Here is a 13,813-nt window from a genome sequence, read left to right as displayed (position 1 = left end):
AGATTGGTACTCCACAACCCCTTATCTTGCTACCACAACTGCACTTAACTAAAGTGGGAGTTAATACTAGCATTGACTGTAGGCACTGGGAGCCTGGCTGAATGCCGCTTTTGGTGAGTAATCCCTCCGGTACTCCAGCAACCTTCCTGTATTCCAGGTGCGCTTCCTGCCCAAGGAAGACACGCTAACAAACCCAGCGACCACCACCGCAGGGTTGGCAGAGCGAAACCTGCCTGGCTGCCTGCGGCAGATGCCCCGGAGGAGCTTCTTGTAGGTCTCCCGGCTGCACCCAGGAGCCACAACCAAGGAGGCGACCCCTTTCCGGTGACAGAGTGCAGTGGCTTTGTCGCTGGGACGTCCCCCCGGAGCAGAGCTCCTTACAAGAAAGCAGCCGGCCAGGCGTTTGAGTTTGCAGAGGGCGCGAGGGAGAGCTGGGACCTGGAAGCTTCCGCGGCACTGAAGAAGAAGAAGAAAAAGCAGAAGCAGAAGAGGGTCCAGCAGCCAAGGGGGGCAGAGATGTGGGAGGACAGCTCCGAAAGGCCGCAAGCTCCCCTGTGTGCTCCTGAACCCCAGAAGCCCGAGGTCCCCTTTACTGAGCCCCGGAAGAGCGCTAAAGAGGTCTCAAGAGTCCCTGTGGACGTCACCGGGAAGGATCCTTCGGTGCTTGAGAGAGAGGGCCAAATTATGGACAGCCTTGCCCCGGTTTCTGTAAAAGGAGAGCTGGCCCTTCCGGCTGATAATGTTGCATTGGATGCAAAATTTGGCCAAGAGATGAGGGATGGCAGCTTGAAATCGCCATCTAAAAGCAGGGAGCCTCCTGAGGAGCAGCTGAAGTGCCGTGTCCAGAAGAATCAGCCAGGAAGCCCCACCTGGCCACAGGCCAGTCCTGTGGAAATGGCACCCTTTGGGAAAAGCAGGGCATTGGAGGAAGGCTCAGCTCACAAGGACTCTGTCCCCATTGTGCCCGCTTTGGAGGCCAAACCTGCGGTGGGCAAGGAAGCTGAAGTCCTGCTTAAGAAACCAGCAGCTTCAGGTGAGAAGGTCGCCCCAGAGGCCCTGGTTCCTTTGCAGGAGGTGCTGGTGGAGGAGCCCAAGAAGGAAGAGAAGGGCAGGCAGGGCAGAAGTCCTGGCGAGGGAGCTGCCAAATCTCCCGCTGAAGCAAAGGCCGTGGAGCCAGCCACGGAAATGAGTTCTCCCGATAAGAGCAAGGAGAAATTCCCTGTTGTGCCAGAATCGAGCCCCCCCAGGGAGTGTTCACCAGGCGATGCACAGGGGAGCAGCCCCGCAAAAAGTGCCACTCTTGATTTTGGTTCGGCCGAAACCCCCTTTTTCTTGGAAAGCAAGTCTGATATGGGCAAGGCCTTCGCTCCCGCCAAGACACCTGGCAGTGCTCAAGCACCTTCCACTGAGATGGCCAAGGGAGCCAGCTCTGGCACACCAGAACAGCCGACTGGGGCACAGGCTAAGAAGAGGGGCAGCGATGGCAGAAGCAAGCGGGTTAAGAATCCTCCAGCGCCGCTGCTGTCCCTCTTGGAAGACCGGGCTGATGTGGGCAAAGCACCGGGGGCGGAGGAAGCTGTGACCCCTCCTGAAAGCAGCATGGCAGCCAGAAGCCCCGAGGCAGCTGGCTTCTCCAGCTCAGCGGACAGCAAAGCAGCTCTTGCCTCTGCGGTGTTGCAAGAGAAACCAAAGAGGAGCAGTGAGGGGAAGAGCAGGAAAGCCATGAAGAGAAGCTCGCTGGGGGCATCGTTTCCTCCAGCGGCGGAGAGCGGCACTGGCCCCTCGCCTGCTGAAGCAAGCAGAGCTGACCAGAGTAAAGAAAAGAACGATTCCAGCAAAGGAGCCGACCTCTTAGCTGCAAGCCAACTGACGGAGGCTTCTGCTGCAGATACGGCAGAGCTCCAAGCTCCTTCTGCAACCTCCTTGAAGGAGAAGATGCAAGGGGCTCCAACCGGCAGAAGCGAATGGGTCGACTTCCCTTCCTCGGCATACCCTTTCATCTTGGAGACACCAGCCAAGGCAGGTCCTCCTGAAGCCAAGGGAGCCACCGTGCCTGGTGAGAGCAAAGGGCCCAGCTTCGCCATTTTGGAGAGCCCCGCTTCAGCCCTGCCAGGGAGCAAGCCCAAAAAGAGGACCAGCGATGGGAGGAGCAAAAAGTCCGGGAAGACTCCGCCAGAGCAGCCGTTTCTGCCGGAGGCGGCATCTGACCTGAGCAAGGCTTCTGAGAAGGCTGACAGTACCACCAAAGAATCAGGCGCTTCTGGCAGGGGTGGCGCCCCTCTGCTTGAACAGCCAGAGAGCAGTGAAGTGCAGGTTCCTGCCGCAAAACCGGTGGGGAAATCTGAAAGAAAGAAGGAGGAGGGGAGTTTGGACACAGCACCGAAGAAGTGTGGCTTTCAGCAGCCGGTTGCTTCTGATCCAAAAACCAGCACTGCAAAGCAGGAACTCTTCACTAAAGACACAGAGAAAGATCAGGAAGCCAGTCTAGATCCTGGAAATAGGGCAGAATTGCCAAAATCCCCCCATCCCTTTACGGAGCCGGCAGTAGAAGAACCGAGGAAAAGGGATGTAGGAGGGCAAAGCCACCAAGTTTGTGTCCAAGCCTTGGAAGCAAAGTCTGAACCTGCCAGGCTAGCTGCTGAACATGGAGAGGTGGCTAAAATGGAGGAGGCTCCATCCCCGAGTAAAGTCCAAGAGAAAGACCGTCCCTTGAAGGAGGCAAGAGATTCAGGGCAAGGTCCTGATGCAAGCAGAACATCCAGAGGATCAGAGGAGGCCAAGAATAGAAAAGACAAGCTGAGTTTGGAATGTCCCTTTCTTTGGGGGGAAGCCAAAGGGGAGCCAGGCATGCTTTTGGGGGACCAAAGAGAAGATGAACAGAAAGAGCCCCCTTCTCCTCGAAACATCAAGGAGGGAAGCGGTGGCGGGTCTGCTCTTGCCAGTAAGCCAGACCCTGCTGCAAAAGCTGCAAAGAGGGGCAACGACAGGAAAAGCAAGGAGGCAGCGAGTGGCCCTGACCAACCCGCCTCGCAAGCAAAGGTGGATCCCACAAACCAAGGGCAGCATCCCAAATTGGCTGGCTTCCTCCAAGGCGTGGAGGAAATGGAGTTTGTAGACGAGAACAGGAACATCAAAAGCCTTCCCCCGGGGCATCAGGTACACTGGGAAGAGAACAAGATGAGCTTGTTCGGCCCCTTTGCTCCCCCCAGTGCTGGTGGTCTTGACGAAGCCCCTTCCAAAAGCCCAGGGCTGGGGTGCCCCTTTCTAGAAGACCCAGGCAAGTTCATGAGCGAGCTGAGCAAGGAGCAGCCTTTTCTTTCCGAAATGCTGAAAGATGCCAGTAAAAGCGACCGGGAGGATCAGCATGAGCCGAAGGAGAACGTGGCCAAGTTGGGAGGCTGCGAGGCCGCGATAGAGGCTTCCCTTTTGCTGAAAGCGGGCGACGAAACCAGGGAGAAAAGGAAGAAAAGCAAGAGACCCCATGCCAAGCAGGAGCTAACAGCAGGAAAGGACAAGGCGTTCAGCTCCGTCCAGGATGAAGATGGAAGGGAAAGCTTGATGGAGAAAAGACAAGGCTCTGGACTTGGCCCCATGGAACTGCCAGCGGAAGAGGTGCCCAAGGAGACTGCCCTGCTGGTTGCTGGGGCAGAAGGAAATGGATCTGTCGGAAAAGAAACCAGCACCCCATCTGGGGAATTGCCACCCCTTTGGGAGAACAAGAGAGAAGCAGCAGCACTCCAGGCACTGACAACCGCCCTTGTTGGTGGCAGCTCAGAGCCAGCTGAAAAAAGCAAAGGAGCTGAACCAAAGACCTCTGAACGTCCGGCTAGTTTAGGAAGTAAGGCAGGGGCAGATAAGGTCCCAGAGGATATCCACAGGGAGGAAGCTGCTTCTGCTCCTAAACCAAAAGACTCATTCAAACCTCTGAAGCTGGATGATGTGAAGGAGCCAGAGATCAGCGTCCCTGCGCAGGCGGCCAGCAAAGAGGAAGAGGCACATCTGCCAAGCCAGGCAGCCCAACCAAAGGGCGCGCAGAGTTCTGGCTCTGAAGCGGGCGAGCTGATCCCGCAGGCGGCGGCTGACGGGGGCGACCAAGGAGCGAGAGCGACGAAGAAAGAGGAGAGGAGAGCCCGAGGCACCGAGCAAATGAAAGGCTACATGAGACCCACAAAGTCGAGAGGGCTTCCTCTCCCACCGCCGCCATCGAGAGTCGCGGCTGTGCAAGAGCAAGGGAGGAGAAGGCCGGCGAAAGCGGACAGCCCAAATCTACAAAGGCAAGAGAAAGGTGTGTCTTTGCAACTGTGGCTCGTCGGCAGCTAATGCATATACTACAGCTTGTGTGTGAGAACTTGCTCTTTGGCATGAGCACCTAACTGTTAATCCTGCGTCCGATGCACCTGGCATGACTTGTGTCTTGGCTGTTCCCGTTAAGAGCCTGTTTTTGACTCTGCTTGCCTCTTTTCACCAGGGTGCTAATGGCCAAGTTTTCGAAGAACTGACAAATGTATAAACCGAGCTCCCAAAGCTTATCTTTATGTGCTTGTTCTTGCTTAAGTATTTTTGTACTCCTCCTCACTAATGTTGAAAAAGCGTTGCGTCGTCTAGCAAAATAGCTTCTTGACACCACGTTGCTTGGAGGTTTCCCCATACCTGAGGTTCAGGTCTTGGTGCATTCATTTCTCAAGTCTCAAAATGCTTGCAGGTTGAAGCCTGATGGGCTATTAGTAATGATTTTCCACCCCCTTTTGAAAACAAGTCCATTTAACAACTTTATGCTGGTCATGAATGTCCCCCTTGCTGGCATGGAGATGGTCATGTGATGGTTGGCTCACGTGGTCAGCCCACGACAAACGTCATTTCTCAACTGTGTGCAACGCAGCTGTGGGAAGCTGTTTCCAAGGCCCCTGAATGTTGGGGGGGGGCATGAGTAATTCATGAATGTGCAGAGTGCCCCTCTGAAAAGAGAGCAGTACATCTTGAGTTGAGGAAACGGTCTGGTCTTGCAATGGAAATGAAACCGCCTGCATATATTTAAATGTCCAGTCTGCCTCTCACACACCCATTATTGCTTCTGGGCAAGCAGAGGGGCGCTTGGTTCCTGTTCCTCAGGCGTGAACAAATGGGATAAAAGGCAAAAAATAAAACGTAACGAAATAGTAAGTTGTATCAGTTCAATCAAGGAGATCTAAAGCAATGGTTTAAATCAGCAAGCAGTTAGGATTTAAATCAAGTTTCTCATGATAGTACTTTTCTAAATTCTGGTGCAGCTCCCAAGTGCTAACCCATCTTTATTTTCCATTCAGTAGTGGGATGCTTTGTATGTATGTATATATATGTATGTATGTATGTATGTATGTATTTAACAATCATTTTACAACATGTTTCTGAATGCACTGCTCGATGGATCACTTTTATGCATTATGCAGCTTGCTTTAATATTATACAAGCTATTATTTTGAAGACAAGCTTAGTGGGGTTTTTAAGTTTCAGTTTTAGTTATTTTAAACCACCCATTTTGATCCGCCTTGAAAAGGCGTCTCCAGCCAGCACCTGCATTTAATCCTGCAACCTGGAGTTCTTTACCTGGGTTTGAACCTCTGACTTTCTCTGTGGAAAGTGTGTACTCGGTCTCTGAGCAACAGCCCCTCCCCATCTTTACATGTCTACATGGCTTTACTGCAAACTGTTTGTTGTTAGATTATCAGATAGCGTCAGATCTCCATCAGAAGCATAGATTTCCCCAATGCTGAATGAACATGAGAACGAACGCCTTTCCCTAACAAACACTCGTCTTCTGTTGTCACTAAGCAGGAAGTGTTGATGCTGTTTGACGGAATATCATAACATCTGCTTGCATGGAAAATCTTTTTTTTTTAAGATTGAGCCATGCTGGCCTTAATGTTTTGCTGTGATTCCTGAGAGGTTTTGTATATTTAATGACGGTTGCATAACGCATAAAGTACTTCTATTTTGGTGGAAGTGCTGTTCCCTGCATGAATTTATGCCTCTAGAGTGGGGTGTGTGTGTGTGTGTTTCTTGCATGGGGGTAGAAAATGGAGGGTGTTTATAGAGGTAGTGCCTTCTTTCAAAAAAGGAAAATAGAATTGCTGGAAGCCTTTTCCTTTGTGTGTGTGTGTTTTCCTTGCAAAAAGGCAAACCTTGGGAGCCGTTGACAAACAGAAAGGTTGGCCCTAAACGAATGAACGTCCGCAGGTAATTGGACTGCAAGCCGCACAGCATGCCTTAAGACTCCCACCTGCTTTGCAGGATCCCCTCTGTGTGAGTCAACTGCCTACGTGGGCCTTGTTCACTTCGGCAGAGCTCAGAAGGATTGAAGCTTGCCTTAATGGCAGGAGGAGCTGTTCCTCTCCTCTCTTCCCCCGAGGCATGTACCCCAGATTGAAAGCAGGCGGCTGGTGGAGAGGGTGACGTTGCAGTTAGAATGTCAGCACCGTCAGCGTGGGATTGATGAGAGGACTTGAGGGGTGCTAACAGCCCTCTGGCAAGGCCGCAAGGCCCCACGCCCCCAGTGTTGACTGCAAAAGGAGGGTGGAAGGTGTTTAGCAACTGGACAGCTCCCTAGAGTGAATTTTGTCAGCCCTACTTGCCAGTCGCCAGTTCCAAAGGAACTCGTCATTCTGTCTTCATGGTGTTGTGAGCGTGTGAGAGGGACTGAGGAGCAGCTTTGGTTCCTGCTACAGATGTTCATTGCTCTAGAAGTTTCCAGCCCGTTATTCTGCCTCTGACACCGGCAGATCCATGAATCTATTGCGAACTGGATGTTAGGTGGGGATGAGGGACGAGCACTCAATCACCAGCCAAGAACAACCCTGTTGTGAGTCGAGGACCCGCCACCCACATAGGACTACAATAAGACACAAAGACACGTTATTTTAGGTCAATGGGCAAAATTAGGCCACAACTTTTATTGGTTACAGCATGTCAGTAGTATTGGCTTAGGCACTGGATGAAACAGCAATACCAGACTCCACCCTGCACAGCCGGGAGTCATATCAGGGTTAACAACCAATGGGAGGAGCTTATTGATGCAAATACAACTGGAAGCTCCCCCATTATGTCACTGGAGGTTGTGCCATGGCCCTAGCCACCAGCAGGGCATCGGACAGGATCCACAACTGCTGGATTCCTTTAACAGAATACCCAAAAGAGGAGGGGTAGATGATGGCGCTTACCCAATCCTCCAACACAGCACACATATTCCAGTGCCCTAACCACCAATACCAGAAAGTTGTGACGAATTGCTACAAGGTAGGCGAAAAAACCAAGAGTCTGGTGCCAATTTGCCAAATGGATAAAAAAGTCCTACCAGGCCCCTTGGGCAACCAAGGCAACCAACCGAAGTCCATAGCAAGGTCAATACGCAAAAAGAAGCTGACCTAAGAGGGAAGGAGGGAGATCCGAAGAAAGCAGGAACAGACTGGGAGCAGAGCAATGCGGCTAGCCCCGCCCACCAGCCGGCCCTATTGGTTGGCTGGAAGGCTTGGCCGCGGCAGCAGAAGCAATCAGGAGCAGGGAGCCGAGCACGCCTCCTTGCCCCCCAGCGGGAAGCTGCTCCCGCTCACAACCCCTCCCCTCTGGGAGCAGGAGAGGCCTTCTCATTGTCAATGAAGGCCTGGAGCGCTTGCAAGCCTCGCTTGCCACCTTGACTTCCTATAAGATAGCAGCACCAGAAGCAGCCTGTCATGGACTGGCTGAAGGCAGAGGAGGCACCAACTAGGGAACCCCCAAGGGAAGAAAGCTTAGAGCCCTGGGGTTGGTGATGGGACTACAATGGGTGGTCAGAGGGAGAAGAGTGGGAAGAGGAGGTACTGGAAGCTGAAGAGGCAACAGGGCTTTGTGAGCAGGAAGAGGCTGGGATAGAGAGCGGTCCAGAGCTTTGGGTTCATTGGAATTATAAAGTCTGTGCTGATCTCTTCCTCTTCCAAGTGCTCCCTCCAGCTATGGAGCATGTATTTCTATAACCTTGGCTTTTGTTAGGGCAAGTGGGGAGCATCTTGCAATATTGCTAAAGCTAAGCCAAACGTAGACTTGGCTGGTTTATTTGGGGTGGGTGGAAAACCACTTGTAAAGAGCAGGATGGAAATGTTGTTGTTGTTTAGTCGTGTCCGACTCTTCATGACCCCCTGGACCAGAGCACGCCAGGCACTCCTGTCTTCCACTGCCTCCCGCAGTTTGGTCAAACTCATGCTGGTAGCTTCCAGAACACTGTCCAACCATCTCGTCCTCTGTCGTCCCCTTCTCCTTGTGCCCTCCATCTTTCCCAACATCAGGGTCTTTTCCAGGGAGTCTTCTCTTCTCCTGAGGTGGCCCAAGTATTGGAGCCTCAGCTTCAGGATCTGTCCTTCCAGTGAGCACTCAGGGCTGATTTCCTTCAGAATGGAGAGGTTGGATCTTCTTGCAGTCCATGGGATGGAAATACATGTTTGAAATCCTTTGTTCAGGTGGACTTGAGTGGCGTTTGTGGACTAGTCTCACCCCACCCCGAAAGGAATTAAAAACCGTGTAAATAAGTGCAACATTTGGGTTTCTCCTATTCACAGAGTTTAGCTGCTGTGCTCCTGCTTTGTTTTATTTTTGACAGCAGATGTTGGTTGTCTTGGCACACGGCTCTTGACTAAAAATACTTTGCAAGGATTGTCTCTCAGTCAAAATGTATCACGGCGAAAAGTTGGAAGGCTGTTTGCTTTCAAATTATTCTGTGTTACTGCACATTTGAGGTGTGGTGGCCCATTCCTCCTCCTTAACGATGGAGAGGCCTGTGAGTTTGCATACAGATAATCCCCTTGGTGCCTCTCCCCCCATGCAGAACTGCCTCCAGCTGTGTGCTATTATAGCTCTGGTGGCAGAGACTAGAAAACTCTGCAAGGTGGGGCAGCTCCTTGTCTTTCTACGGCTCATTGCCTCTTCTGCCCATCACTGCTGTTGCTAAGGCACAGCTTTCTTGCATGTAGCGAGAGTGCTTATTTTGGTACCACGAGGAGGTTAGAATTATGTACCCGTCACCCGAAAATACCGAGCCCATTGTTTCAGTTTGGGGCTTGCAGGCTGGTTTAAAGCGCTGGTTGCCAGCCCTGTGAGGGGCGGCTTAGGTGGAAAGACTGCATTTTCACAGCCACCCGTCCGCTTTGCAGTGGATTGGGACCTCAGAGCTAGTTGTGCAGTGTGAGGTAGTAGAATTGTATGTAATTATTATTTATTAAATTTATATACTGGACATATCAATATATACTGGAGATATATTTATATATTTATATATACTGGAGATATATTTACATCTCAGGACAGTTCACAAGATAAAATACAGAATAGAAGTACAAAATAAGTACAGTGGTACCTCGGGTTACATAGGCTTCAGGTTACATACGCTTCAGGTTACAGACTCTGCTAACCCAGAAATAGTACCTCGGGTTAAGAACTTTGCTTCAGGATGAGAACAGAAATCGTGTGGTGGCTGCACAGTGGCAGCGGGAGGCCCCATTAGCTAAAGCGGTCCTTCAGGTTAAGAAGAGTTTCAGGTTAAGAACGGACCTCCGGAACGAATTAAGTACTTAACCCAAGGTACCACTGTACTTAAAGCAAAACAATAACACAAATGCATTTCAAAGGCTATATTGTTTAATCATCCAAAGGCTTTGGAGAAGAGGGATGTTTTCTCCTGGTGCCTAAAGCTATGTAGTGAAGGCAGCAGGTGAGCCTCCATGGGGAGAGCATTCGACAGACAGGGAGCCACTGCAGAAAAGGACCCGTTACCTTGTTGCCACCCTGTGGACCTCTCATAGAGGAGGCACATGGAGAAGAGTCCAATGACGACTGCATGGTCCGGGTCAGTTAGTCAAACACTGCCCAGCACACACAGGTGTTCCCTGCATAAAATAAATGAACACACAAATGACAAGTTTTAGCATAGTCTTCCCTGCTGGTTTAGTTTGAGTTGGGCAGAAGCTAGATCAAGGTCCGCTGAGATTGTTCTGCACATCACTTTAAGAGCTGGATGTGGATCTGTTAAATCTCCTGGTGAACAATTAAAAGAACCAGTCTCTGCCTTTCCCTGGTTTAAAGGTAAAGGGACCCCTGACCATTAGGTCCAGTCGTGATCGACTCTGGGGTTGCGGTGCTCATCTCGCTTTACTGGCCGAGGCAGCCGGCGTACAGCTTCCGGGTCATGGTGGCCAGCATGACTCAGCCGCTTCTGGCAAACCAGAGCAGCGCACGGAAACGCCGTTTCCCTTCCTGCTGGAGCGATACCTATTTATCTACTTGCACTGGTGTGCTTTTGAACTGCTAGGTTGGCAGGAGCGCACTCCGTCACGGGGATTCAAACCGCCGACCTTCTGATCGGCAAGTCCTAGGCTCTGTGGTTTAACCCACAGCGCCACCCGCGTCCCTTCATTCCCTGGTTTACCTGATTCCTAATAAAACGGAACAAGGGGAGCAAGCCTGTTGATCCCTAGCTTCACGTGTTTGAAGTTTGCTGGAACAGGGCCGGCTCCCCTGTTCCTTTCCATTTATTCCACCATGTGCTTGTGAGCGAGGCAAGAAACCTCTGATGTAAAATCCCCCCACTGAAGCTCTTGGCATATTCTTCTCCCCAGCATGCACAACTTCAGCTGACCCAGTTGGTCCGATCATTGACTCTGGTTGGCGACGACACTTAATTAGCAATTGCACATGACTTTGGGAGGGTATATCAGGGGGGCACTTCGTCATCCCGGAAGGTGCCCGTTGCCTTGGAAACCAGTGCAAAGGGGTCCTCGCCTGAAACAGTTTGCTTGGGTTTTCTTCTTTTTAAAAAAGGCATTGAACAGGATAAGTACTAGCTTGAGGAGCAAATCGAAAATAGAAACGCAAGGTTGCTGTGGGTGGGAGCTGGCAGCTTGGGACTCGAGTCCTGGTGTGCTGATGCAGCAATTAGCTCAGGCATGCTGTTGGCTTGTGTGCATGCTCTGTTGTCATGCACACCATGGATCTTGAGCAAAACCAAACAATGGTTCACCTTGAGAGTTTGCTCTAAAATTCACAACTGGGTGAGGGTGTGTTTCTTTTTCTGAGCCTGGGAACTCCTCGGGAGGGAGGGGTGTATATCTGTGCCTGAAATTATGAACATAAGAGCCTTCTGGATCCGGCCAATGGCTCATCTATGCCAACATCCTGGTCTCATAGTGGCCAACTAGATTAAGGTTACCAGACATCCGCGTTTCCCAGGGACAGTCCCCGGATTTACAGTCCCCATACAAAACCCATTGAAGTTGAAAAGTGTCCCCGGATTCATTGAAAAAAATCTGGTAACCTTAAACTAGATGCCTGTGGAGAACCTGAAAACAGGATCTGTGCCCAGGGGCACTCTCCCCTCCTGTCGTTTCCAGCAACTGGTATTTAAAAGCATTGCTGCCTCAAACTGGGAAGGCAGACCATCGCCATCATGACTAGTAGCCATCGATAGCCCTCTTCTCCATGAATTTGTCTAGCCCTCTTTTAGCGTTCTCTAGGTTGGTGGCCCGCACTGCCTCTTGTGGCAGGGAGTTCCATAGTTTAAGCATGTGCTGCGTGAAGGAGGGCTTTCTTTTATTCTGTGCTGGAACTTCCAATGTTCAGCTTCGTTTGATGCCCATGAGTTCTAGTGTTAAGAGAGAGGGCAAAATATTTTGCTCTGTCCACTCTCTTCTTGCCATAATGATATTATGCACTTGAATTATGTTACCTCTTACCTTTTCTCTCGGCTAAAAACGCCCCCAAATGCTCCAACCTTTTGCTCACTCTTTTCTGAACCTTGTCCAACTCAGGTGGAATACCACCCATGGTATCATAGTATTACAGTTCCGTATTTAGCGTTATAAACTATATTATTGTGGTTAATGGCCATGATCGGAAAGGGGTTTTAGCACTCTTTATTAAAACAAATTCACACAGCATTATAGTGTCATGGTGCTATTGCACTTGGATTTCATAGCTAGAAATGAGTTTTAGCGCCGATTAAAAGATGTGTGAACCTTTGGATAAAAGGAGCCGTAAAATGGCGTCCACCACAAAGGTTATAGTGAGTGGATGCTGATCTTCAAATAGCTGCTTGTGTGAATTGGACCTTCCACACCTGTAGACCCTTGTGGGGGAAGAACATGGGGTGTGGGGTGTATACTGGAAAAAACACCAGGCTCCTAATAGTGTGCAAAGTCTCTGTTGCAATTCTACTTGCAGCTTGCAACAGAAAGGCAGTAGCAAGGGGCACTCATCTCGAAACAGCTATAGTCAAAGGTAGACTGCCTCTGAAACTGGAGGGTCCACTAGGTGTCATAGCTAAACGCTAAGCCTATTCCCCCTGTTTTCCTGTAGTCCCCTTTTAAACCCATCCAAGCCTCTGGCCACTGCCACATCTTGTGCCAGCAACTTCCATTGCAATTATGCATGCAAGGAGGTGGGGAAGAGGCAGAGGTCTTGGAAAGCAGGCAGGCAGGTGCATCTAGGCTGAGCCTTCCGAAGAGTGGAACAGGGAGCGAGGGAGGAGCAGAAAGAGGTAAGGGTATAATCAGTCCACCAGCGCCAGTGGTAGATGTTCACAGCCGAAGTATTTATCGTATATAGAGAGAAAATAAATCCCCCTGCTCCTTTCAAACATAAAAGTTGCCTTTCTGCAACATGTGAGAGCTGCCGCTGCCCGTACTTAATCAAATTTCCAAAAGTGCTGGTTTAAATAACGGAAAAGATTAAAGCTCTAGGGCAGAGGATAAAGGCTTCTCATTGCATCTTTCCCCTACTCCTTTGATGTTTCTGTATGCCCCCCACCCTCTTCTGACAGCATTGCACAGCTCTATCTGCCCTCTTTGCTCTCTCTCAATTTTTGCCCCCGAACAAACGAAGCCTTCCTTTCCGTTTCCCAATACTATATAGTTCCATCCTATTTCTCACCGAGATGTTGGAACGGTTGTGAACATTCCGTGACATCACAGCAGCTCTGCCGTTGGCTAGGGGAGCCTGACTGGTGACAGCCAGTTTTTAAAGCCTTGTCTGTGTGTGTGTGATGCAAGATCGCATGCATGAGCTCTCGTCTCTTTGCGATCAGTGGAGCTGGGTGGGCGGTAATTGGGGAGTGTCAGGAAACAAAGGCAATATGACTTTGCCCTACTTTATTCATAGTTCCGACACGACTTCCACCCGGCACTTAAATGCAAGGTAGCAAATGTCTAGATCAGGGAAGCTGAATTTTTTTTAAAAAATATATATATTTTTGTGTGCAGCAGGATAAATTCAGGGGGCGTGCTGGAGCTCAGAGTCTAAAAATACTCCTAGCGAGTTAATAAGTGGGAGTTGTCACTGCTGCACTGTGCCGTAAGGGCAGCCGCCGCCACGCCTGCAATGATGAGCTTTGCTTGCAGGGGCTGCTCTGCCGGCTGAAAGGAGGGTCTCATTTAGTCCAGACACCGTATTTTTTGCTCTATAAGACGCACTTTTCCCCTCCTAAAAAGTAAGGGGAAATGTGTGTGCGTCTTATGGAGCGAATGCAGGCTGCGCAGCTATCCCAGAAGCCAGAACAGCAAGAGGGATTGCTGCTTTTGCTGCGTAGCGATCCCTCTTGCTGTTCTGGCTTCTGAGATTCAGAATATTTTTTTCCCTTGTTTTCCTCCTCCAAAAACTAGGTGTGTCTTGTGGTCTGGTGCGTCTTATAGAGCGAAAAATACGGTGTGTTGCAGTCCCCCCAAAACAGTTGCTCATTCTTGTTGGCAGAAGATTGAGCGACCACAGCAGGAGCCTTGATGGATTTTTCTTTAAATTGCATTTATATCCCACCTCATGGAAACTT

The 13,813-nt window shown here is 50.5% G+C and overlaps 1 protein-coding gene across 15 annotated transcripts in view; it reads left to right on the top strand.

The window, feature by feature from the left end:
- Window positions 1–13,813, top strand: part of LOC309381032 (uncharacterized protein) — a 206,650-nt gene that overhangs the window by 132,438 nt on the left and 60,399 nt on the right. For all 15 annotated transcript variants that reach the window (XM_081931370.1, XM_081931369.1, XM_081931376.1 and 12 more), the window contains one exon: window positions 158–4,285. In XM_081931370.1, the coding sequence (XP_081787496.1) occupies window positions 158–4,285 (4,128 nt within the window). The remainder of the gene's footprint in view (window positions 1–157; window positions 4,286–13,813) is intronic.

The sequence above is a fragment of the Podarcis melisellensis genome, assembly GCF_964234715.1.
Source record: "Podarcis melisellensis genome assembly, chromosome: 12".
NCBI classification, from domain to species: domain Eukaryota; kingdom Metazoa; phylum Chordata; class Lepidosauria; order Squamata; family Lacertidae; genus Podarcis; species Podarcis melisellensis.
Note: the sequence above shows the minus strand (reverse complement) of the source record. Positions and strands in the feature narration are given on the sequence as shown.